Source organism: Ctenocephalides felis, unplaced genomic scaffold (assembly GCF_003426905.1).
Source record: "Ctenocephalides felis isolate EL2017-DRISC unplaced genomic scaffold, ASM342690v1 CF-g0.4_SCAFFOLD_01604, whole genome shotgun sequence".
Taxonomy (NCBI): Eukaryota; Metazoa; Arthropoda; class Insecta; order Siphonaptera; family Pulicidae; genus Ctenocephalides; species Ctenocephalides felis.
The window spans coordinates 1,232,037-1,258,178 of NW_020537758.1; the positions used below are offsets into that span (position 1 = coordinate 1,232,037).

General features: G+C 30.4%; 2 protein-coding genes across 2 annotated transcripts in view; one reads left to right on the plus strand and one right to left on the minus strand.

Moving 5' to 3' along the window:
* The first annotated feature begins 2,354 nt into the window (after positions 1-2,354).
* On the plus strand, positions 2,355-8,466 carry LOC113372740 (sodium- and chloride-dependent glycine transporter 1). The gene is made up of 12 exons (XM_026613086.1): positions 2,355-2,378; positions 2,520-2,652; positions 2,713-2,851; positions 2,913-3,096; positions 3,174-3,196; positions 4,799-5,066; positions 5,926-6,029; positions 6,091-6,328; positions 6,390-6,518; positions 6,578-6,778; positions 8,126-8,296; positions 8,362-8,466. Exons 1-12 carry the CDS (start codon positions 2,355-2,357, stop codon positions 8,461-8,463), a joined length of 1,716 nt encoding a protein of 571 aa, XP_026468871.1. The 3' UTR covers positions 8,464-8,466.
* A 963-nt stretch (positions 8,467-9,429) lies between these two features.
* The window catches only part of LOC113372316 (sodium-independent sulfate anion transporter), a 19,594-nt gene continuing 2,881 nt past the window's right edge, over positions 9,430-26,142 (minus strand). Inside the window, exons 2-12 of the mRNA XM_026612637.1 lie at positions 15,133-15,311; positions 14,915-15,047; positions 14,740-14,848; positions 12,276-12,471; positions 11,980-12,200; positions 11,733-11,913; positions 10,520-10,684; positions 10,285-10,446; positions 10,085-10,225; positions 9,875-10,020; positions 9,430-9,786 (exon numbers count right to left, since the gene is read on the minus strand). Coding sequence (XP_026468422.1) covers positions 9,430-9,786; positions 9,875-10,020; positions 10,085-10,225; positions 10,285-10,446; positions 10,520-10,684; positions 11,733-11,913; positions 11,980-12,200; positions 12,276-12,471; positions 14,740-14,848; positions 14,915-15,047; positions 15,133-15,253 — 1,932 coding nt within the window. The 5' untranslated portion in view covers positions 15,254-15,311. The remainder of the gene's footprint in view (positions 9,787-9,874; positions 10,021-10,084; positions 10,226-10,284; positions 10,447-10,519; positions 10,685-11,732; positions 11,914-11,979; positions 12,201-12,275; positions 12,472-14,739; positions 14,849-14,914; positions 15,048-15,132; positions 15,312-26,142) is intronic.

Here is a 26,142-nt window from a genome sequence, read left to right on the forward strand (position 1 = left end):
TAGGTTATAAACGTACACACAATCATAAACTTACTATTTACCATTAACAAACTCTGAACGGTTTTATTATACAACAAGCACAATAGTTTAGATTTTGTTCCAGATGTGTCATTTGGATAAATGACATTTTTTTCGATGTTTTTTTAAATAAAGAGAATTCTGCGGGCGCGATGTGTGCGTCTGCCAGTTTTTGTTCTGAGTGACTCATTTCGCAATTTCTGAGGCGGCTCGACGACTACATGGACGCCGAGTGTATCGATTTTGTAAATTTTGAAATAAAACAGAGTGAATTGGAATGATACAGAAAATTGGAAATTAAAATAAAATACAATGTTTGAAAGTAGAAGTACGCGAAGACATTTGTAATTGCAAAATGCAACAACGTGAAGTTCCTTCGGATGTACCAACATACCAAGAAATTAATATTAAAACAAAATAATTTTTAATTAATTAATAGCGACAAATAATACTATAACTAAAATATTTATACCAAAATTGTTTTTAAAACTTTTCACAAATAATTTTGTGTAATTAATTATTTATTTATATTTTTGTTTTGTCCAACAAATCAATATTTGGTATCATCATGCAACACCAACTTCTGGCTAATGTCCTGTGAGATTGCAACATGGACGTCAGTTAAATTTTCTTGGTGTACAGAATTTAATAAAAAGCAGTGTTTTAAACCAATTTTTTTTTCTACACGTTTTACAATAATCTTTTACATACGTGTACTTATTTACAATAATTTGCAAGTGGTTTTAAAAATCCGGTGGACTCTATATTCCCGAAAACAGTATTGTCACGGTTGGGTTTATGCAAACGACATTTTGTGTGTAAGTTTGTTATACTCAAATTATGATTTCTGTTAATAATAGATTTATGGTAGTTTTACACATTTTACAATAATCGTGTACGTTTGGATACATTATTTACACACTGCAAGTGGAATTATAAATCTGGAAAACTTTATATCTGAAAAAAACATGTTTTTAAAGAAGTGTTAAAGTTGAGCTTCGGCAGGGCGCCATTTTGTCAGTAAGTTTTTGATATTTGATTTATTATATAAATTGATACTTTTAACTTCCCGAAAGAGATTATGTTTTTCTCTGATTTGCCAATTTTATGTTTTTTCGACGTTTCAAGTCATTCTGAATAGTTTGGGGCCAAATTTAGAAGTATGTGTTGTGTGTGTACGTGAGCCAAATTTTTGACATTTCATCGACTTCAAAAATGGCTGAACCGGTTCTAAAAATTTAAAAACCATTTGATTATTCGAAAGATAACGCCACTTACACCTAGATAGTAATCCAATTTCTATAACAATACATTATTTATCTTGCTACTAATAATTTCTACAGACCTTCTTTTAAATTAGGTCACCAGTTGCACAATTTGACATCAGATTATTAATATTGAATAATTTGATTATAATGGGGCCCATCCAACAAAAGACTCGTGTGTTGCGGTTCTGATTTAATAACAACAAGTGGTTTAATTCTCGTAAATTGAAAAAATTATGTATTCAAATTATTTAATAAAACGAGCAGAATGAATTTTTTTAACCAGTTGGATTACGAGATTTCAACTCGAAGGAGGTCTAGGAAATGCCTAAAGGAAAAAAAGTAATGTGAAGTAAATAAATAAAATTTATAAATCTGAAATATCGTAAAAAGTATATTTATTGTATTAGAGCAGTGATTTACAACCTTCGTCATAAAAATTTGGTACAAAATGTTCGTTGTTTTGAGTAAAATTTGTGGTTTCTGTTTGAAAATAATAAATTTATATGTATAAATTTATTTTTTACTTAACAATTTTAGTTATTAAAGCAGTGATTTCCAAACACTATAACAATACATTTTTGTGCAAACTATATATTTTTTTAGGTAAAATCTTTGTCTAATTAATATGAAAAAATCATAGAAGTAATAAATGTGACTCTATTTATATTCGACTGTTTATGAAAATTTATTTTATACTTTAAAATTTAGTTTAAGAAAAGTTAATTTTCTAAATTATTTAAAATAAATTTAAATTTTTGTCATAATTTAATAAAACAAATCAGTAGATAATTTTACACTTTTTCAATCAACTTTCAGTAATATTTTTGATAAAATAATTTTAAAAATAGTTTAATTAATTATAATTTGTTTATATTTTTTTTATATATAAAATTTTGTTTATTATCGACTTTATTTATTTATTTTTCAACATGTTTTTCTCGTTTTTTAAACACGTTTTTTGACAAATGCAAAACGTCAGATTTTATTTTTGTAAATATTTATTTATAAGATTTTTTATTTAGTTTTTTATTAAAATTATTAATGTGATGTTAATTGGACAACTACCTCATGAGTTCTACAGCTCTGTCTACGGTAATATAAAGTTTGAGGAAAAAATAGATACCAGAAAAATAAATAGTTGAATTTTCCAAATCATTTAAGTGACTACTAAAAATCTTGGTTTTAAATAATTCCTGTGTTACCTGAAAATTTATCCTTTATCCTTTATCCTAGGATGCGGAGAGTGTGGCCTCCTCCAGGGGCAACTGGGCAAACAAAACCGAATTCATATTATCCTGTCTAGGATACGCCGTAGGAATAGGAAATGTCTGGAGATTTCCCTACCTTTGCTACAGAAATGGAGGAGGTTTGTAGAAATTTCATGAGACAAACTTGCTGAAAAAATATTGGCTTTGTGTTTTTCCAGGAGCCTTCTTGGTACCTTATTTTCTCATGTTACCATTATGTGGACTTCCCCTGTTCTTCATGGAACTTTGCATAGGACAGTTTTCAGGAACTGGGTGCATCACCATGTTCAAAATATCGCCTTTGTTTAAAGGAATGGGGTAAAGGAATTTGGAACCCCTAAACACCATACAGAGTTTATTTTATTTTTTCTGGTTTTAGGTACTGCATGGTTATGGTCAATTTGATTTGTACCATCTACTACAATGTAATCTTGGCCTATCCTCTACTATTTTTGTACTATAGTATGGCGAAGAAACTTCCTTGGGTTGATTGTAACCAAAAATGGAATGATGAAAGGTGTTCCAAGGTTTGTACAGATTTCTTGCAATCGCCAATTGTTACTGTACCGTTTTTATTTTGTTTCAGTTAGGTACTACAAGGTTTTCTAAAAACACTACTTGGAGAGCAACAAATTTACAGACACCAGCTGAACAATTTTTTCAGTAAGCCAAAATCCGTAATGTTTATGTAATTTTACGTAAGAAAAGTTACATACTCACGTCATTTTTACGTAAGATTAATGCAAAAATGTGTAATAATTTCGCCTATTTTAAATAATGTGGATTACGTAATATGGATTACGAAAATATTTCGTAATTATTACGTAGTTTTTGAAAAAAAAATGGCGTTAAGACGCACTTTTTTACACACATTCATAAATGCATACAGTCTATCAAAAAAAAAAACAAAACGAGCCCACCCATAAAAAATTTGCTTCCGACGCCACTGCATACACACATATGCGTAGATATGAGCACACTAATTCATAAACTTAGAAATGCGTATACATACATATGTAATATATATGTATGTACACACACATACATACACACACACATATATATATACAGTGGCGTCGGAAGCTAATTTTTAGATGGGTGGGCTCTTTTTTTATAGGCAGGCAGTGGGTTCGTTTTTAAGCCCACACGGTTACTGTGTATATACTATCTGTAGAATAAAAGAAAAAGCACATTTATATGGTATGATTATTTTTTCGGCGTATGTACACAATTTTAACATTAGCAAACCCATAAAGTAACTAGTGGTGTATGGCATCGTGACTTAAGGCAAATTGCTGGAACTTCCCGTACCGTAATGAAATATTCGAGAAAATTTAAACGTTTTCAAATATATTATTACAAATACTGAAGCTTTCATTAACAATTGTCATTTCATTTCGAATTCAATTTCAAAAAAATAGTTGCCTAATTTACACAAGATTGCTCCGTATAGTCACAGTCTAAACGCACTTGGGTAAACATTTGTGCCAGAGTGGCGCTTAGACTGTGCTTAGCCTGCGTAATTTTTTGAATTTTTAATCCAAAATTACAAAAATATTTTACGGAAAATAAAAAAAGATGTAATAATTTTTTATCCTCAAAATCAATTGTTTTGTCAATACAAGCAGAATTTTTTTTAGATCATTCAAATCGGATGCTTAGTTCACTCAAAAACTGCCATTTTTTGCACATTTAGCTCTGTATCTTCGAAATGGCGGGACCTGTCTTTGCCAAAAACTAATCACCTCTTCTCCCAATCATTACAAATTGAATGTTTTTTAGATCATTTAAAACTCGATTTGAATTTTTTGCACTTTTTGCTCCGTATCTCCGTAACGGCTGGACCTGCCTTTGCCAAAAATAATCAGCACATCTCCCTATCAATAGGAATCGAATGTTTTTTTAATCATTCAAATCGGTTGATCCGTGCACCCGAAAACGTGACCGAAAAATTGTATCCATACATACACACACACATCCATTTTTTCTGATAATGAGGTATGCCAAAATGTTCAGAAACCTTCAAAACGTCGAGAAATGTAAAAATTTTCATTTTTACATTACAATAACTTACCTTACGGGAAGTTAATAAAATCCTAATTTATCTTACGTAATATTTTTGCAGGCAAATTACGTAATCGAATTACATAATGTAGATTACATATTTCTTACACTAAAATTACGTAGTATTACGTATAATACTTAGTGGGTTATAAATAATAATAATAAATTCAAACTTGGTGTATGATGTTTTTTGTATTTTAGCAATGAGATTCTGCACATTTCATCTGGAATCCATGAACAAGGAACAATAGTCTGGCCTTTGTTGATAACAAGTACAATCAGTTGGGTTGTAGTATACTTATGCATCAGGAAAGGTATCAGCACTGTTGGCAAAGTTGTTTATTTCACAGTACTTTTTCCATACCTGGTGCTGTTCTCACTTTTTGTCCGTGGAGTTACTTTACCAGGAGCATGGAACGGAATCAACTATTATATTAATCCAAAATGGGAACAACTACTAGAACTTAGGGTAAACTTGATAAATACAAATTATGAATATCTACATATATATAAAAATAAGTCGGGTTTTCCTTCCTGACGATATAACTCAAAAACGCACGAACCGATTTCGACAATTTTGCATTCGTCGGAAAGGTCTCGGGCTCCGCAAGGTTAATAGCTAAGAAAATTAGTGGTGCATGGCATCGTGCCTCAATGCAAATTCCAGGAACTTCACAAACTGTAATTAAAAATTCGAGTAATGACATTAGTGAGAATTATCAGAATTATGCTTGGTTAAGTCAACGAGCAATTCTTGCCGCAAAGAATAATGATGTACACGCACTGAATTTCATCATTTAATCAAAAATTGCTGGCGATTTGGTGACATACCAATGATTCCGATTGGTCTTCCGTTTGACTTCAAACGATTGCAATTTCCAGTTCGCAATAACAAGTCTCAAGGCCAATCGCTTATTGTTTGCGGGATAAATTTCAAATAGATTATTTAGAAAATCATTGTTTTTCACATGGGCAGTTATACGTTTCCTGTTCACGAGTTGGAAATCCATCCGCTTTGTTTGTGTTAACGTCAGACCAAAAAACAAAAAATGTGGTTTACCAAAGACCACTTCCATGAAACGGATAATTTGCGGATTTACTTTTATTCACTTAGAGAAGTTCAACTATAAAACACTTCATTTTTGTAATCGAAATAAATTCATTCCTGTTGTGTAATAAAAAAAAAATTTCCTTTTCAAATATAAAACAAACAAAAAATTTCTTCATCTTTCTCACGAAACCATCTGGTGGCGAAACGGAGTTCGTCGGGTTTGCTAGTATACATATATATATATATATATATATATATATTTAATTTAATTTTTTAGGTTTGGGCAGATGCAGCAACCCAGATATTCTTTTCATTAGGACCTGGCTGGGGTGGTATTGTCAACATGGCAAGTTTTAACAATTTTCGCAACAATACACAATTGTAAGTACATCATTATTGTACACAACATTTAACAACAAGTTTACATCAAAATTTGTTCTAGTGATGCTATATTTTTGCCCCTGATCAACGCCATGACGAGCATTTTCGCAGGATTTGTCGTGTTTTCGGTACTTGGTTTTATGTCAGACCAAACTGGTTTATCTGTGGAATCTGTAGCGACTGGTGGACCAGGTTTGGCTTTTGTCACCTATCCAGAAGCTATATCGATGATGCCTATACCAATTTTTTGGTCAATTATGTTCTTCACAATGTTGTATTTGTTAGGAGTCGACAGTTGTGTAAGATAATAGATACAAGGTAAAACTGTGGATAAAATGGTTAACATGTTTGTTTTTGCAGTTTGTACAAATCGAAGCAATCATCTCGAGTCTTATTGATGTCTATCCTGGTCTTTTTAATTACAAACAATATGTCCTAGTGGGATCTATATTTTTGATGTTTTTGGGATCTCTGTCCTGCATCACGAATGTAAAACAATTCTGCCTACAGAAATTTAAAAATTTATACTGATAACTTTATTTTTCCAGGGGGGCATGTACACTTTGCAACTCCTGGATTGGTACTCATGTGCAACTCCTGTAATTACTACTTGCCTTTTAGAAATAATAATAGTAGCTTGGATTTACAAAGCTGATGTCTTCGTCGACGATATAGAATTCATGATCAAGAGAAAGGTTAATCCTTATTGGAAGTTTGTTTGGAAGTATGTGACTCCATTTCTGCTTTTGGTAAGTTGTACATCTAGCCAACAAGTTCATGAACTAGTAGTAACTTCCCGTATCAGAATTAAATATTTGAACAAAAAAATAACTAGTGACGCGCATGGCATCATGCCTTAAGGCAAATTGCTGGAACTTCCCGTACCAAACATTATTATTTTTTTAAAAACGATTAACATTTTTGAAAAACATTTACTCTGAAAAAATTAGATTTTTGAGAAACTATAAATTTTTGACAAAAATTTACTTTTTTTTGAAAAAAAAAGACTTTTTGAAGAAAAATTTATTTTAAAATATTTTAGAGGTTCTGAACTTTTTTCAAAGCAATCGTATTGCTTTAACTGCGCCGTCCAACGGATAAACACTGGTACGGAACCGATAGGAATGTAAACAAAATTTATACTTATTGTTAAAATCTCTATAAAATCTCTGATAATTTGATGTGCATGTGTCTAATGATCATTTGTGACTGCCAATGGCATTTTTTACTCTAGAGCTCCAAAACCGTTAGACCTGCCTTCATGAAAATTTGACCAGCTTGTCAATACAAGTAAAATGTTTTTTGAATTATTAAAATCGGACTCTCTGTTCTCTTAAAAACTGAGCTACCGTTTTTGCACTTTTTGTCCCATATTTTCGAAACGGCTAGACCTGCCTTTGCCAAAAACTAATCAGCAAGTCTCCTTATCAATACGAATCAAATGTTTTTTGAATTATTCAAATCGCCTCATCCGTGTTCCTGAAATCGCCGTCGAAAATTTGTATCCGCACACTCATACAACCATTTTTTCTAAGGTATGCCAAAATGTTCAGAAACCTCTGAAACGTAAAGATATATAAAAATTTTCATTTTTGATTTTTTTGCGATTACTATAACTTACTCTACGGGAAGTTAAAATTTTTTGCAGATCTTTACATTTCAAAGGTTTCTGAACATTTCGGCATACCTTGGAAAAAATGGATGTATGTGTGTGTGTGTGTGTATGTGTGTGTGTGTGTATGTGTTTGGATACAATTTTTCGTCCGCGATTACAGTCGCATCGATCAACCGATATTTCGTCTATATGCAGGTAAAGCAGTACGATTACTTTAAAAAAAAGTTCAGAATTACCAAAATATTTCAAAATAAATTTTTCTTCAGTCTTTTTTTTCAAAAAAAGTAAATTTTTGTTAAAAATTTATAGTTTCTCAAAAATCTAATTTTTTCAGAGTAATTTTTTTTCAAAAATGTTAATCTAATTAAGGCTAGATGCCATGCGCCCCACTAGTTTTCGATTTTGTTGCGATTACTATAACTTACACTACGGGAAAATAAAAAAAATAACATAATCATATGTAATAAAACGTGTGTTTTAGTTCATCCTGTTATCGGTGGCGATTTTCAATGTGAGAGTCACTTACAATGGACAAGAGTATCCTGATTTGGCAATCGCAATTGGTTGGATGACCGCAATGGTGTCAATAATTTGGATACCGATATACATGGTGTATCATCTGATTTTTAAGGAAAAAGGAACATTTAAAGAGGTACGCATTAAGGATTTGATAGTTGCTTTGTGAATTTTTATTAGCAATCAATTTTATTTATGTAGAGATTGAAAAATTCTATAAAACCCACTGCCGATTGGGGACCTGCTGTTCCTGAAATGCGCGAACGTTGGCTTCGACATAAAGCGCGTCAGAATCGCTTATAAAATTAATAAAAAAAATGCTGAGAATATACTAAAAATACTAAAATACTGTATTTTCTTACTTAAATTTTACAATCAACGAGTATCGTATAAGAATACAATTACACTGAGGTCTCAGTGTATTGGTCTTCTTAAAAACATATCTAATTGTTGTCTTATGGTACTAACATTGTACTATTTTGTTAACTATACTTAAAACTAATGGAAGTTGGTTTCTAATACTAAATAACAAAATTGCACTACAGTAGTCACCATATAAAAATACCTGGAAATATTTGCGGGACTCTTCTCAAAAGAGCTCAAATTCGTAAAAATATATTTTAATCAATCTAATTGATGACTACTGCGTCTACCTATAAGGCTTTCTAAATCTGCTGTTAAATTCAATTAAAAAGTTAAATAATACTATACACGTCTAATGGTAACTAATACTTTTCCATTAAGATCTTTTTTTCTTCTATTTATCATTTTCTCTAAAACTAAAATTGTGTTGTCTTCATTAAAAATTAGCACAGACAATTATCACAGCTGTGATTTAATGCTAGAGGTCTTTCAATTGTTTTTTTCTTGTTTTGGTTCGATGACAAGACACCAATTTTTTGCTTATTAACAAAATATTAAATAAAGCTAGTTTTTGTTAATATTAGCTGCCTAAAACTAATAACTTAGTTTAGTTTTAATAAATATTACACAAGTATGGAGTTTTTTATGGTTAAATCACATCATGCTGAGATGCCAGATAAAAGATAATTCACTATTTAAAATTTTTTGCCACGACTTGACCAAAGTTGTGAAGTCCTTATGGTCCCTTTGTATCACTATAAAAATATTTGCTACAAACTTCGATTGTCCACAACATCCAAAACACGTTGGATATGGTAATCGAAGCTAATAAAATACAATCACAATATGCATATAGTTAAATTATATACCAGATGAATGAATGAATAATAAACCTATACCTACATCCTACACTTTTTCAGTACTACTCTCCGTCTGTTTTAACAGATCATCTAAACATTCCCTTCTATAAAATACTACCAGATGTTCTGCACTTAAAGCCTCGAACGTCTGGCAGACACTAGGTTTCAGATTATAGAAATATAAACCTTGATTACGTTTCCTGAAATCTTCTATCAAGATTTTGATGACTGTAGCAGCCGTGTAGTCAGCTCCATAGACATGGGAGCAATCTATTACGACAGGGTATAAAGTCTGGTGGTTCTTGGTTGATTGTTTGTTGACAATGTTGCGGACATAGTCCACTGATGGGAAGATTAAACATCTATCTGGGGTCAGCATCAGGTAGGTTGCACCAGCAGGACTCTGGGTAAAAGACAAGAATCGAGTAATAATGGACTCGTGATAAATTTTTATGTAAAAGTTATTGTTGTTTACCAAGTTTGGAACTTACCGTCAAAATTTCTAAAGAAATCTTTGGTCTTGCTGCATGATAAAGAATGAAGATCACATTTATCCCGATGCCAACTAAAATACCATATTCCAAAGGAAACACTAGGCAAGCAACAAATGTGAAGATTCCAGGAATCAAATCGCTTTCTGTACAAAAGTTAAGAATCATTAGAAATTATTCGTAAAATGATTTTGTATTGTGAGTAGTTACTTTTAGTTCTCCACATTGGTTTCACAACTTTAACTTCAACCATGAAGACCACAGCTGCTATGATTATTGCTCCAAGAGAAGCCTTTGGTATGAAAAAGAAGTACGGAGTGAAAAACAGCAAAGCCGCTATCACCAACAATCCTGTAAGACAATAAATATAAAACCAATGTCTTATACCAATTTGGTCAATTACTCCTTACCTGTGTAAAGACCTCCCAAAGGAGTCCTGGCACCACTGGCATTGTTAACAGCCCCTCGACTTAAAGAACCAGTACCAGGAAAACCTTGAACGAAAGAATTTCCCACATTGGCTGCTCCGATAGCCAACAATTCCTGAGTGGCATCAACTGATTTACCATTTGCTGTAAGCACAAAACAAGGTTAGTAGTTGTATTTAAATATTAGATGGTGTAGGTATTTTTTGTGTTGACTTACCAAAAGCTTTGCAGATTGCAATGTTTTCCAACAAGGACACCAAAGGTACAACTATAATTCCAGAACCGAGTTGAGAAGTCATTTGGAAGAAATTGATGGTCTCGTTGTTGCGCTCCACGGAAAATGGTGGCAGCATCACTTGGGGAAGTCCAGAAGGTACTTCACCTACGATAATATTCATAAGTTTAATAATAAAACGTAGTTTGTAAGATCTTACTCACAACAGCTCATAGAACCCATTAGTTCTGATTGCTGTTCAAATAAAATTATAAAAAAAAAATAAGTTTAATGGTAATTAGTGGGGCGCATGGCATCGTGCCGAAGCAAATTGCTGAAACTTCCCGTACCAAATTTTTTTTTTTTAAGAAGATTAACATTTTTGAAAAAAGTTTACTGTGAAAATATTAGATTTTTGAGAAACTATAAACTTTTGACAAAAATTTACTTTTTTTGAAAAATAAAGACTTTTTGAAGAATTTATTTTAAAATATTTTGGAAATTCTGAACTTTTTTCAAAGCAATCGTACTGCTTTAACTGCGTAGAGACAAAATATCGAAGCGCGTAAGCGCCGCGTCGGCGTCTAACGGATAAACATTGGTACGGAACCCATAGGAATGTAAACAAAATTTATACTTTTTGTTAAAATCTCTATAAAATATATGATAATTTGATGTACATATGTCTAATAATCATTTTTGACCGCCAAATGGCATTTTTTTACTTTTTTTACTAGATCTTTGAAACCGAGACCTGCCTCCATGAAAATTTGATCAGTTTTTCATCTTGTTAATACAAGTAAAATGTTTTTTGAATTATTCAAATCGGACGCTCCGTTCTCTTAAAAACTGAGTTAACATTTTTGGCACTATTTGCCCCGTATCTTCGGAACGGCTAGACCTGCCTTCGCCAAAATTCTAATCAGCACGTCTCCTTTATCAATACGAATCGAATGTTTTTTGAATTATTCAAATCGCTTCATCCGTGTTCCCGAAATCGTCGACAAAAATTTGTATCCGCACACACACACATACACGCAGATACACACACACACACACACATACATTCATTTTTTCTAAGGTATGCCAAAATACTCAGAAACCTTTGAAACGTAAAGTTATATAAAAATTTTCATTTTCAATTTTTTTGCGATTACTATAACTTGCCCTACGGGAAGTTAACTATTTAATGCTGATTTAAATTTTATTGTATTACCTATGACTTTAAAAGGTGTTTTTAAATCGCTGTCGGTCAAGGCATATCCAATTAAACCGCAGACTACCACCAGAATGGCATTTCTGGCAGTTCCAATTAACCATAACATTTTGTTGATCACTTTTTGCTTTTTGGACTTCAATGCATCGTCTGCTGGACCGATTTTCAACATGGCTATTAACTACAAATTTAAAAAAATATATATAAAAATTTGTTATTTATTTGGTACCAATTTAATTTTAATTACCCTCATGATGAGTAGAATAATAATACAAGCAGCACCCATCACGCAGTCCCACATTTGGGAATCGGAAATATTTTTAGATATACTTGACCACATATCTAAAAATGTACTCCCGCTTGTTTCAATACCCAAAACATCTTTAACTTGTGACGTGACAATAATCAGAGCAACTGCAGAAGTGAACCCTGATGCTACTGGACCAGACACGAAGTCGATCAGGAAACCTGGTGAGAAAAAGTTCTTAGTAAATTTACTTCATTTTGAGTATGTGTTTTCTGTATCAATTTTTATCATGATACCTAATCCTAGGACGCCCATGGCGATTTCGACGACTCCTGACAGGAAACAGAGCAGGATGGCGTATTCGACTCCCAAATCTTTTGTAGATTGGAATGTTAATAAAGAAGCTATTGCTGTGGGGCCCATTGGGACATCTTTGCAGCTCCCAAGGACTATGTAGATGAGACAACCGAGGAAGGAACTGTATAAACCGTACTAGAATAAAATCAACATTAATTGGTAAAGGTAAGACCGAAAGGACATAACAATTATTCAGGTGAGAAATTTGACATATTTTTTTTAAATTTGTTTATTGTTGCCTAAGGGTTTTTAAGGAGTTTGTTGGAATGATTTTAATTTCATTGTGTGAAAATTTTTGGACAAAATTTTGGATAAAATGTTGTCAATTGACTAAGTGTGTAGACAATGCTCAGACTTTTAAGGGGCACAACTAGTGTAACCGCCTAAAAAAAGGTGATTTTTGGGAATTTATATTTAAAAAACTACTTTATCAATCTTTTTAAAATTTTGGGAATATATTTATACATATTTTGAGAATACATAGTAAAATTCTTGAAGGAAAAAATTAAATATTTTTTAAGTTATCGTCGATCTCCAGCGGCGCGACAAAAAAGGGCCCTTCACTGCTGCAGTGATTCCGGCCTTCTAGGCGGATGAAATTTAAAAAAGAAAAATGCTTGTTAAACTAGATAATATTTTCTGTAAAATGAACTACGATGAAGAAAAAAAATCAAAAATTGACAAAATTACGGCGTTTTTTAAAAAAAAGTCGAATTTTACGCAAAATTTTGGTCGTTTTTGATCGGATCAAAAATTCTATTTTTGATCCGATCAAAAAATCGATAGTTCATTTTACGGAGAACTATATATAGAACATGTAAAAAAAATTCGATAGTGATCGGATCATTTGTTTTTGAGTAATCGCTGCAGCAAATTCGGAAAATGCTGTTTCGAGAAAAACGCGTTTTAAAGATAAAATAATCGTTATACTATATACTATATATACACTCTTTAAATGCTTGTAACTCAAAAACTATTTAGGATATCGATTTAAAATATTGGTATGTTATTTTTAAAGATATAACGTATCGAAATATGGAAAAATTGAAAATTTGATTTTTTGAAAATTTCACACTAGTTATGAAGAATGTACTCTTTTATGCTAAAGACTTAGATATACAGTTTCCTATATTACATTTTTTTTAATAAGTTGATTTTTAGTTTTTTGGTTTTATAGTTAAAATTGTTGACTAATATACACATTATCGTTTAGGAAGTTTGCCAAATTCTTAACCAAGAAAACTTAGTATGCGACTAAATTTATCAGGATTTTCGAATTTTGTGAACAAAACACAGATGATTGATGATTCTGAACAATGCTATAATATGCAGAATGTCTTCATCCAGAAAAATAAAGATCATAATCAATAGATATCAGGCAAATCATTCATAACAAAAGGTAAACAAGTATACTTATTAACAGATTAATTTAAATTTTGTTCTAATGATTAATATTGGTGAATTGATGTCCAAGAAACATTACAGATAAAAGGATAGAATTTATTTAATTATTTTCAGCTTGGTATAACAATATTTATGAATCCAAGTTGAATCTAATTAGATTCTAAGTAAATAAGGGATTTTAAATATTCTATAGATATATTTATATCAAAAAGGTAAAATTGTAGCCAGTTTATAGAAATTAATTAATTGATCTTGCTAACTTTATTCTGATGACTAATAATAGTGAACTGGAATTTGTCAAACATTATGAACAAAATGACTTGTAAACAACAGGATTTTTCTCCAACTTGGTATCTATACATACCAAAATTATAATTTTGGTATAGCTAATTTATAATTGTTGTCACAAGAAATTTACCAGTATTTGTTAAAATTTATGACTAATATCAAACTTCTCATTTAGGAATTTCGCAAAATTGGTGGTCGAGGAAACCTATTTTTGGAGATTTGGTATGGTACTAAACGTATCAGAATTTTTCAATTTTGTAAACAAAAGGAAGATAATTGAACATTGTGGACAAAATTATTCTATAAAGATCAGGATGTCTTCATGTAGATTAAAATTTTAGACAATTTTACTTTCAATTTGGGATCATCATAACAAAAGGTAAAAATGTTTTTATTAATTAATTAATCTTTTACATTTTATTTGGATAACTAAAACTTATTAACAAGCTTTATGGAAACAAGGATTCGTAAGAAGAATTTTTATCATCATTTTTCATTTGCCATCAATAATTATTACTTTCTGTTTTGTCAATACCAAGTAAAAGAAAATGATGGCAAAAATTCTTTAAAGTTGCCAAAGTATATTAGTTTTGCTAATTCTGATGACTCATTTTTAACTGGATTTTGACAAATATGATAGACATAAGGATTTCACATAAAAAGATTAAAAAAAATCTATTTGTTCTTTTTTGGTGTATTTTTTCTGGTTACCTGAGGAGGTAGATGTGCTATATTTGAATATGCTAAAGATTGTGGTATCACAGTCAGACCGACAGTTATTCCTGCAACCAAATCGCCAACGGCGTCCGTTGAATTATACCTTGAAAAAATATAAAAATTAAATATAAGAACAATATATGATTTTTCTGGTATCCATTCTACTCACTTTGGTAGCCAATTTAATATCGGCAATCTTTTATACAACATTTTTTTCGAACAAGCACCTTGCAGTTTCCGTTTGGCGACAGGCATCATCGATTTCAATCTCTCTTTGGTTTTTGATTGTTTATCATCGGTTACTGCAAAATAATTGCGAACAAAAACATAAACATCAGTTTATTCGGTTAATTTATTTTTTTTATTTTTGGGTCAATTTGTACTCACAAATGAATTCGTTGCTGCCCTGGAGGAACCCATGGGGTTCTGGGACATCTGAGCTGGACACGACCAGGCCGTGGTTGACATAGGCGTGCATTTCGGGGTTTCTTTTGCCGTTTTCTTTCATTTTTTATATTTTGAGGGTATTTGTTATTTGGAGGTTTTGATTGAAAGTGTCATGAGCCCTGTAAATGATAAGAAATATGGCATATGTAGATCCCAAGTACTTTTTCGTGCTTTATAACAAGAATTTTCAATACACATTATATTTAACTTCCCGTAAGGTAGTTATAGTAATGGGCCGAAAATCGAAAATAAAAATTTTTGCATTTCTCGACGTTTTGAAGGTTTCTGAACGTTTTACTGACATACCTCATTGTCAGAAGAAATGGATGTGTGTGTGTGTTTTGTATGTCCGCATTTTTTCGTCCACGTTTTCGGGCGCACGGATCAACCGATTTGAATGGTTTAAAAAACATTCGATCCTTATTGATAGGGAGATATGCTGATTAGTTTTTGGCAAAGGCAGGTCCACCCGTTACGGAGATACAGAGCAAGGAGTGCAGAAAATAGAAATCGAGTTTTTGAGAGAACGGAGTATTGGATTTGAATGATCTAAAAAACATTCAATTTGTAATGATTGAGAGAAGAGGTGATTAGTTTTTCGCAAAGACAGGTTCCGCCATTTTGAAGATATAGAGCTAAATGTGCAAAAAACGGCAGTTTTTGAGTGAACTAAGCGTCCGATTTGAATGATCTAAAAAACTTTCTTCTTGTATTGACAAAACAATTGCTTTTGAAGATAAAAAATTATTACATCTTTTTTTATTTTCCATAAAATAATTTTGTAATTTTGGATTAAAAATTCAAAAAATGGCCCAGGCTAAGCGCAGTCTAAGCGCCACTCTGGTACAAATGTTTACCCAAGTGCGTTTAGACTGTTTATGCAATGGAACACTTTTCCAATTTTGTGAAAACTATTGAAAAATGTGAAAATGCCGCCAAGCTAAGCACAGTATGAGTGAAAATGTCGCACAGAATTATTTGCAAAGTTTAGACTGTGACTATACAGGAGCACTTTTTCAATTTTGTGTAAATTAGGCAACTATTTTTTTTTTTGGAAATTGAATTCGAAATGAAATGACGATTGTTAATGTTTGTGGAGATAAATTGATTTATTTATGATTTACATTTGATTTGCTCAGATATAACAAGATAGCAAAATTAATGAAAGTTACAGCATTTGTAATAATATATTTGAAAACGTTTAAAAGTTCTCGAATACTTCATTACGGTACGGGAAGTTCCAGCAATTTGCCTTAAGGCACGATGCCATATACCACTAGTTTTAAATAAATTTTATATATCTTCTACATTTCTTGAACAAAAATATGTATTTTAAAAAAAAAATTACCTTTTAAAACAAAGATTCACTATGATGGGCAGATTTACTATATCCTTGTACTTTTATTTAATTTTATCTACTTTTATCATCATTTATCTATCACTATTGATTTTTATTATTAATTCCAATGACAAGAGTGAATTTTTATTCCATTATCGTCGCTCTAATATCTCTGTATGCATTTTATTGAGTTATTTTATCAACTCGGACTTCATAGAACATTTTGTAAACAAAAGATTAGAAATGGAAAAATGACGATTAGTTATTTATTAACATAGATAATGAACATAACTTGCAATGGTGATTTTGCAAAACAAAATGGACTCGTTTTAATAAACTAAAAATTGTTACATTCTTTATTGATTAGTCGATTCAGTCGATTAGTTTCACGTGTTGGGAAGTTCATGCAACTTTCCTTAAGGAAAAATGCCACTTACAACTAGTTGCTTTTTATTTTTATTTAACAATAAAACAAACATTTTAAAAACAAACAATTTCCCTTATCGATTTGTCTAGAATAGAGAGACGATTCCATTAACCCATTAACATCAAATGGGTTGAAAAATACTTATCTATGCAATATAGAGTTCGTAATTGTATATATTTTTTATTCGAACAGATTTTTGAGGATCTCATAAGCTGTTGTGATGATTTCACTAAACTGAGTCATTTTCAGAAGGCAACCCAACGGTTGTCCTTGCTCTGTAATACAGATGGATTTTTTATTAGTGCTGCTTGACATTAAGCTGTCAGCTACTGGAATTCTAATTGCATTCCAATAGTTTTAACCGCTAATTTACGGGAGGACTCAGGGTTAATTTAAGAAAAAAATGTTTTAAGTAGAGTTCCGTACCAATGTGTGAATAAATCCATTACACTAGTCCTTAACAATAATAATAGTTGCGGATGCGCATTCGCATTCGTTTCCGACCTTTGCTTTTTAATTGCGCTAACGTTTCTGTTAATTAATATTTAATTAGCATTTATAAACAAATTATAATGCCGTTAATGTTAATAATTTGTCAAGGACGACGTCTGCGCTATCGGATTCGGATTTCAAGTTCAGGTGCAATTGTGCAAGTACAACACTATTGATGGTATTGGTATTATGCAATTGTACAGGATTCGACAAATAGTCCGGGGGACACGGACAAAAAAGATAAAAATAATAAGAAAACAATTCTTAATCTTATCATTATTGTGGCTTTTATGACTGCAGTTTTTGCAATTTGTTCGGATATTTAAGACGAAAGATTAAATTATGGCTCACACACGCGCGAACACACATTTCTCCCCATTTTAGTCTTAAACGATTCAAAATGACTTGAAATGCCGAGAAAACTTAAAATTAGCACGTTTTATTGTTTACCATTAATTTTAATTCACTTTGATGATATGAGAACATATGATTCAAGATAATTAGATCAAAAAACATTTTCTAGACAACCTTAACCAGGATTTAGGTTTTTGCGAGAAAAAAATTGTCGCAAAATTTCAAATATTATTCGAATATATATTTACATATATATATATATATATATATATATTCTTGAAATGTTTATTTTCAGCCAAATAGTCTGTACGCTTCGATATTGTATGTGTGTCATCGCTAATTATTTATTGTTTTTATTTTGACAATCTGGCTGCAAATACTCATATCAGGAATATGGAAGTCGAACTAAAAAACTAGTTTATATATATATATATATATATATATATATAATATCAAGAAACAAACAATATCAAGATATATTTATATTAGATATATTAGGGTGGTCCTTAATATGGACATTTTTGAATTTCCTTGCTCCCAAGGGCTCAAATAATTCCAAATTCGCAATTCAATCAAACTTCGTATGGAAATAGCATGGAAAAATTTTCCAAAATTAAAAAAAAAAATTCAGGTATAACTTAGCAACAAATTTTGAATAAAACTCATTCATTTGTTTGCTAAATTATATCTAAGAACATTTTTAGAATTTTTGAAAATTCATGCATGCCATTTCCATACGAAGCTTTGATTGAATTGCGCTCTATCTAAAAGACAATATTAAGGGCTAAAACTTTCAGAGACTTGTTTTTCATCAATTTGGAACCATTTGAGCCCTTGGGAGCAAGGAAATTCAAAAATGTACATATTAAGGACCACCCTATATATATATATATATATATATATATATATATATATATATATATTGAATGGTAGAGTCTTGGATTTGTGTATATTTTGTAGAGTTTCGAACAAGAATCCAAAAATAATACAAAATAAAAAACAAGAAAAGTTTTTAATAAACAATTTCTTTATTTAATTATTTGTTTTACTGTCGACGTTTCGGAACTAGGTACGTTCCATCTTCAGGACATCTGTCAAGAAACTGTGGTCCACCATAAACAAAAAAATTTCAAAAGTACCCTAGTACAACACTCTATAGAAAACGCCCATTCATTTAATTTCACTCCAAAGATTTTATATCATGAAAGTTGCATCTTTAGAAGGTTATTCGCGGAGAGTTGTCTCATTCTCATAAATGTTTCTAACAGTGTCAACATTAGATCAGATCACAACCTATTACATGACTCATATTTAAATTTTTTACACTTTTTGACAAACAATTAATATCGACTTTCTTTTAAGATCAACAATTTAAGTATTCACACCCTAACATATAAAAACACACACATACAATCTCACAGCTCTCGTTCAAGTGTTTACACGTGTTACAAAGGACACATCAGTTTCAATTTAGTTAATTTTCAAAAACCAATCGCACAACATCTAAAAAACAATATTATTTGTGTTTCAAATAATAATTTTAAAAAAAGACAAATCTTTTAGTAATTTTGATTTACAAAATCTAATTATTCGGCGGAAAATTAACTCACAAATTCATTTTTGTTAAAAAGCTTGTTTAGTGAAAAAGTGCTAACATATATTCAAACATACAGGTAATTAATTCAACTTTGTCATTAACCTTTTCTTAAAAAATTTCCATAACTTTCAAAAAAATTTTCTATTATGTTTAATATCCTGTTCTGATAATCCACTCATTTATTTTTATCATTTTCATTTTGATCATATTAACATATTTCTGTACATTATTATATTTTTTTTTTGCAATTAATTTATTATTTAAGAAAAATCTATTTTCTTTTCCTAAACATATTGTTTGCTAAAATCTCATCAAGATCATGTTTCTTGACAGATGTCCTGAAGATGGAACGTACCTAGTTCCGAAACGTCGACAGTAAAACAAATAATTAAATAAAGAAATTGTTTATTAAAAACTTTTCTTGTTTTTTATTTTGTATTATTTTTGGATTCTTGTTCGAAACTCTACAAAAATATATATATATATATATATATATGTGTGTGTGTGTGTGTGTGTGTTAAGAATAGTTCATTCTGATTATGAAATTATTTTATTATTCATTCTTATTATTCGACATAAAATTCTACGTCATTTTGTAGGTTCACTGATGATGACGTAGAATTTCACCTAGAAACGTCTGAAATGATGAAGATGTTTTAAAATCTTTACTTTCTTGATGTTATGTTCCCCAAGAATATATATTATTACCATTATTTGTATTTGTATATTATTTAAATTGCATGCACTGAATTTGAGTCGAATCAAGATTTGTAGAACACTTTTTTGTGACTCTTAATTCAATAATTGAATGGAATTTCTGATTTTTTTTTCTGAGCGTCAGGCAATTTCGTTTTGTACTACTTTAGTAAATCATTAATAAGTAATTTTAATTATATGTGGGCAAGAAATTTTTAAATATTGTCTTATGTAGGTAGTCTTCTTCTACATCATTATCGATTGTAAAATGGAAAAACTAAAAAGATTACAGAATGCAGATTTTTGACGAAAAGTACATGATAGGAAATTCTTGAAACAGAAAAGTTTGGAAAGCAAAGAGTAATTAACACCAGGAATTCAAGTACCAATTTCGAAGGTATGTCTATCTCTATTTTTGTTACTGTCTTATCACTATTATAATTATTACATGTGCCAATATCTATATAGCCAATAAATTGTGATATCTTCTGGACGTATTTATAAAAAATCAATTTCAATCTTGTCACAAAATTTCATATTTTTTCTTCCTGGTTCATTTACCATCGTTTCCAATTGCTTGAACTCCAACTCCTTTAATATTTTTAAAGTTCACGGTCGAGTTCATTGAATTTCGGCACGAGCTTAATGAAAATGTTATTTTTTTCAATTGTCATTTCAATTATTAATTTTATTATTATTGATAACATTTAATAGAGAACAAACTTCGTATTTGTCCTTAAATTGTTGTTATTGATTTGATTGAAATCATATGAGATGTGAGTCATTGGAAACAGACTTGGATAAATAATTTAAATCAATAATATTGTATAGCTTAAATTTTTTAACAATATTTATTCTGTATCGGTTAGTGAATCCCATTTTGATCACGACCGATATATCCCCCTGTGTTCATTTAAATAAATAAATTTAAATATTTATTAAATAACAATTCGCAATTCGAGGGAATTGTGTCAAAGTGTTTGCGCAAGCGTCACCACAAATTCTCGTCTCGCAAATAAATCGCATTTAAATATTTGCGTATAAACAAATATAATAAACTTTTCGTTTATTGAACCGAAAATGCCAATCGATGAATTAATAATATTTATATTTAACCAACGTTTTGCGTCACTTTTGATGTGACATTTAGCATAAATCGGTCATTTAGAGGAAAGAACAGAATTCAAGGAAAATGGTCAAAAAATTGCGAAATTTTATTTTTTCACTCATACTACCAAGTATTGTACTATTTTGCAATCTTGATTAAATTTATTTATAGTTTAACAAATAATTTTATTTTTAGAAATTTGCAGCAATTTTTTCATTATTTTTGCCTGTGATCCTAGAAATGTTATTTACGGTTACGGTTCCAAAGTTTAAATAAACAAAAATAATTACTAGTGGTGTATGGCATTGTGCCTTAAGGCAAATTGCTAGAACTTCCCGTACCGTAATGAAATATTCGAGAAATTTTTCAAATATATCATTACAAATACTGTAACTTTCATTATTTTCGCTATCTTGTTTTCTTTGAGCAAATCAAATTTAAATCATAAATCAATTTATCTCCAGAACATTAACAATGGTCATTTCATTTCGGAATCAATTTTAAAAAAAATATTAGTTGCCTAATTTACACAAACTTGAAAAAATGCTCCGTATAGTCACAGTCTAAACGCATTCGCAAATAATTCTCAATTCACAATAACCAACAGTTTGGCAAAAGCTCTTGAAATAATAATTTTCAAAATGCATGGAATATTATTTTTCAGAATATCTTAGAATGAAAAAATGAAAAAATACATCATTTATATCATTTTTCGTAACGCTCTTGCTTACTACCCAAATCGATGAACTAAAGTATATTATTTCAACAATTGTATTATAATTAAACAATTGTCACGACTTTATCAATCATTAACCTTCAATAGTCTAATTTTACATCATCTAGTCGTTATCTAATTCTATTTTTAACTTCCCGTAGGGCAAGTTATAGTAATCGCAAAAAAATCGAAAATGAAAATTTTTATATATCTTTACGTTTCAGAGGTTTCTGAACATTTTGGCATACCTTAGAAAAAATGGATGTATGTGTGTGTGTGTGTGTGTGTGTGTGTGTGTGTATGTGTGTGTGTGTGGTGTGTATGTATGTATGTATGTATGTGTGTGTATGTATGTGCGGATACAAATTTTCGTCGACGATTTCGGGAACACGGATCAACCGATTTAAATAATTCAAAAAACATTCGATCCGTATTGATAAAGAGACGTGCTGATTAGTTTTTGGCAAAGGCAGGTCAAGCCGTTCCGAAGATACGGGGCAAAAAGTTCCGAAAACGGTAACTCAGTTTTTAAGAGAACGGAGCGTCCGATTTTAATAATTCAAAAAAACATTTTATTTGTATTGACAAGATGAAGAATCGATATAACTTTCATGAAGGTAGGTCCAGCGGTTTCGGAGATATAGAGGAAAAGTAAAAAAAAGAGCCATTTGGCGGTCAAAAATGATCATTAGACATATGCACATCAAATTATCAGACATTTTATAGAGATTTTAACAATAAGTATACATTTTGTTAACATTCCTATCGGTTCCGTACCAATGCTTATGTGTTAGACAGCGACGCGGCGCTTACGCGCTTTATATTTTGTCCCTATGTAGTTAAAGCAGTACGATTGCTTTGAAAAAAAAAGTTCAGATCTTCCACAATATGTCAAAATGAAGAAAAAAAAATTTTTTTTCAAAAAAAAAAAAAAAATTTTTTAAAAAAAATTTTTAAAATTTTTTTTTTTTTCAAAAAAAACTAATTTTTGTCCAATTTATAGTTTCTCAAAAATCTTATTTTTCAAAGTAATTTTTTTTCAAAAATGTTAATCGTTTTAAAAAAAAATAATAATTTTTGGTACGGGAAGTTCCAGCAATTTGCCTTAAGGCACGATGCCCTAATTGCCTTAAGACAGAATTCCACTTACAGCTAGTTTATCTATACCGATTTTTTTCTTTTTTTTTTGGGCGTCATGTCGCCGACGTCATAGATCGATTGACGTTTTCCACCTGTCAAAATATTTGACGATGTCGCAAAAAATAACAAAATAAAAGACGAAACACATTAATCATTAATTTTCGATTCAAGTTCAAGAATAATAAAAATGATGAGCGCGTTTTTGCGGTTGGAGTCGGTTCGAACCGGTTGAAAATGAAATTGATGTTGAATTTGTGCGGAATTTGAGGAATTGCTGTTTATTTATTTATAATTTTTAACGGATATTTTGAAATTTTTACACTGAAATAATGCGGTGATTGAGGTACAATTACAACTAGTACAAAATTCTCGAGGAAACATAAAGTTCTCCTTCGGGAATTCAACAATCTAAAATAAGAGATAATCAGTTAGACATCTTTACCTAAATACACCCAAAAATTAAAATTTATTAACTTCCCGTAGGGTAGTTATAGTAATGTCCAAAATCGAAAATGAAAATTTTTGTATTTCTCGACGTTTTGAAGGTTTCTGAACATTTTGGCATGCCTCAGAAAAATGGATGTGTGTGTGTGTGTTTTGTATGTCCGCATTTTTTCGTCCACGTTTTCGGGCGCACGGATTAACCGATTTGAATGGTTCAAAAAACCTTCGATCCCTACTGATAAGGAGATGTGCTGATTAGTTTTTGGCAAAGGCAGGTCCAGCCGTTACGGAGACACGGAGCAAAGAGTGCAGAAAATTCAAATCGAGTTTTTGAGAGAGCGGAGCACTTTTCCAATTTTGTGAAAACTATTGAAAAATATGAAAATGCCACCAATGCTGAGCACAGTATAAGTGAAAATGTCGCACAGAATTATTTGCAAATGCGTTTAGACTTTGACTATACGGGAGCATTTTTTCAATTTAGGCAACTATTTTTTTTTTTTTGAAATTTAATTCGAAATGAAATGACGATTGTTAATGTTCTGGAGATAAATTGATTTATGATTTACATTTTGCTCAGATATAACAAGATGGTAAAAATAATGAAAGTTACAGTATTTGTAATAATTTATTTGAAAACGTTTAAAATTTCTCGAATATTTCATTACGGTTCGGGAAGTTCCAGCAATTTACCTTAAGGCACGATGCCATACAGCACTAGTTTCTACTTCTCATCTACAAATAAGTTTTTTGCAAGAATGCATCTTAATATAGAAATCGTCCTAAAAATATATTTTTCTATCTTCCACCTGGCAACACCAACTCGTCCCTATTTGTGGCGTCAGTGTTGCCACGTGCCAACTCGGAAAATCCTTCGTTTGCAGACGATTTCCGTAAAATAAAAACGCACAACGTGCAATCGTAGCAATTTACAACTTTATTTATTTAATTGTTCGCAAAACAAGGAAGATATTAGTTTAAATAATGATAATTCCGACTCGGTTACGAATAAATATTTACGCACTGCCAAAGTCCACGAACTTTACTTTGGAGGTACTTATTAGTAGTGTGCGTAGGACATAGTCAAAGAGCGGGGAAAAATTCGAGAAATAAATATAATGAAAACGAGTTTGTATTTTATCAACATGTACAAAGATTTATAAAATCTACTTTATTATTTATTCTGTATGTGTGTTATAGTTCAACAAGTTCTAAAAATGTCGTTGTCAAATATTTTATTATTAATAAATGTACGCTTAAAAAGAAAGAGATGTGTTTAAAAAAACCGCATAAATAATTCATCTTTAATATATGACAGATGAACAAAGCATCATTGTACTGATGAAAAAAATGTAAATACTGTTTTAGAACAAAGACCTTTCACTGAAATTATTTTCGTTAGTCATAGGCGAAAATGGTCATTCACCTCGGATATATAATATATATATATATATATATATATATATATATTTGAAATGATTATTTGCAGCCAGAAGTAATAAATGGTTAACTATTTTTTATTTACGTTTCGACACTCTTTATGTTTAACCCAAAGAGATTTTACAAAGTTTTAAAAAAATTACTACCTTACTAGAATTATTACATAATTACTTTTAGAAATCTTGTTTTTTCTAACTTTGTAATTTTTTTTCAGAATTTGTTTAACGTGCCGAATGATGACACACATACAGTGTCGAAACGTAAATAATAAATAGGTTATTTGTTGTTTTTTGTTTTGATAATTTTACTACAAATAAACATTGTCTTATCTGTTACAAAGTTTTAAAAAAATTACAAGCTTAGTAAAATTATTATATAATTATTTTTAGTAATCTTGTTTTTTTAATTTTATAAAATATATTTTAGAATTTGGTAAACGTACGGAATGATGACACACATACAGGATCGAAACGTACACAATAAATAGATAAATATTTATTTCAACTATTTGGCTTAAAATAAGCATTTTATGAATATATTTGAACGTCAAACAAGAAATCTAAAGTTTAAGTATATATGCAAATATATTATTGTTTTCTGTTTCTTTACAAACAAGAAAACCCAAAAATTTATGAAAAAACGGTCAGTTTTTTAGGTAGTTAGTCTAAATTTCCAAACGTCGAGATTGAAGATCTAAAAAACTTACTGTTTTTCATCATTTTTGGGATTAATTGTTCGAAAAGAAACATAAAACAATTTTCGAATAATTCAGAATACTTATAAATATACAATATATAAACAAATATTTAAAAATTCTTCAAAGTATATGAAAAACACAATTTGACACTTGATATAATGATTTTTGCAACATTTTCATATTTATTTTATTCAAATTTTCATTATTAATTTCTAGTAAATAGAAATAATAATGTCTATTATTTTTTTATCGAATTTTCGATCGACGACATGTCTATATGAACCGCGAATTTCGAATCGTGCCAAAATTGGATTTTGCAATAGAAAGTAGTTTTGACCTATTTCCCTATTAGATCGAAGTCGACTTTTCTGCTGAACAAAGACAATTTGAATTTCAATAAAATAAATAAAGACATAAAAATTTGGCATGTTTATTTTTTCAATATATTCGCGTTTACGCAATTTAATGGCTATAGAAATTGGTGGCCCACCCACGTAATAA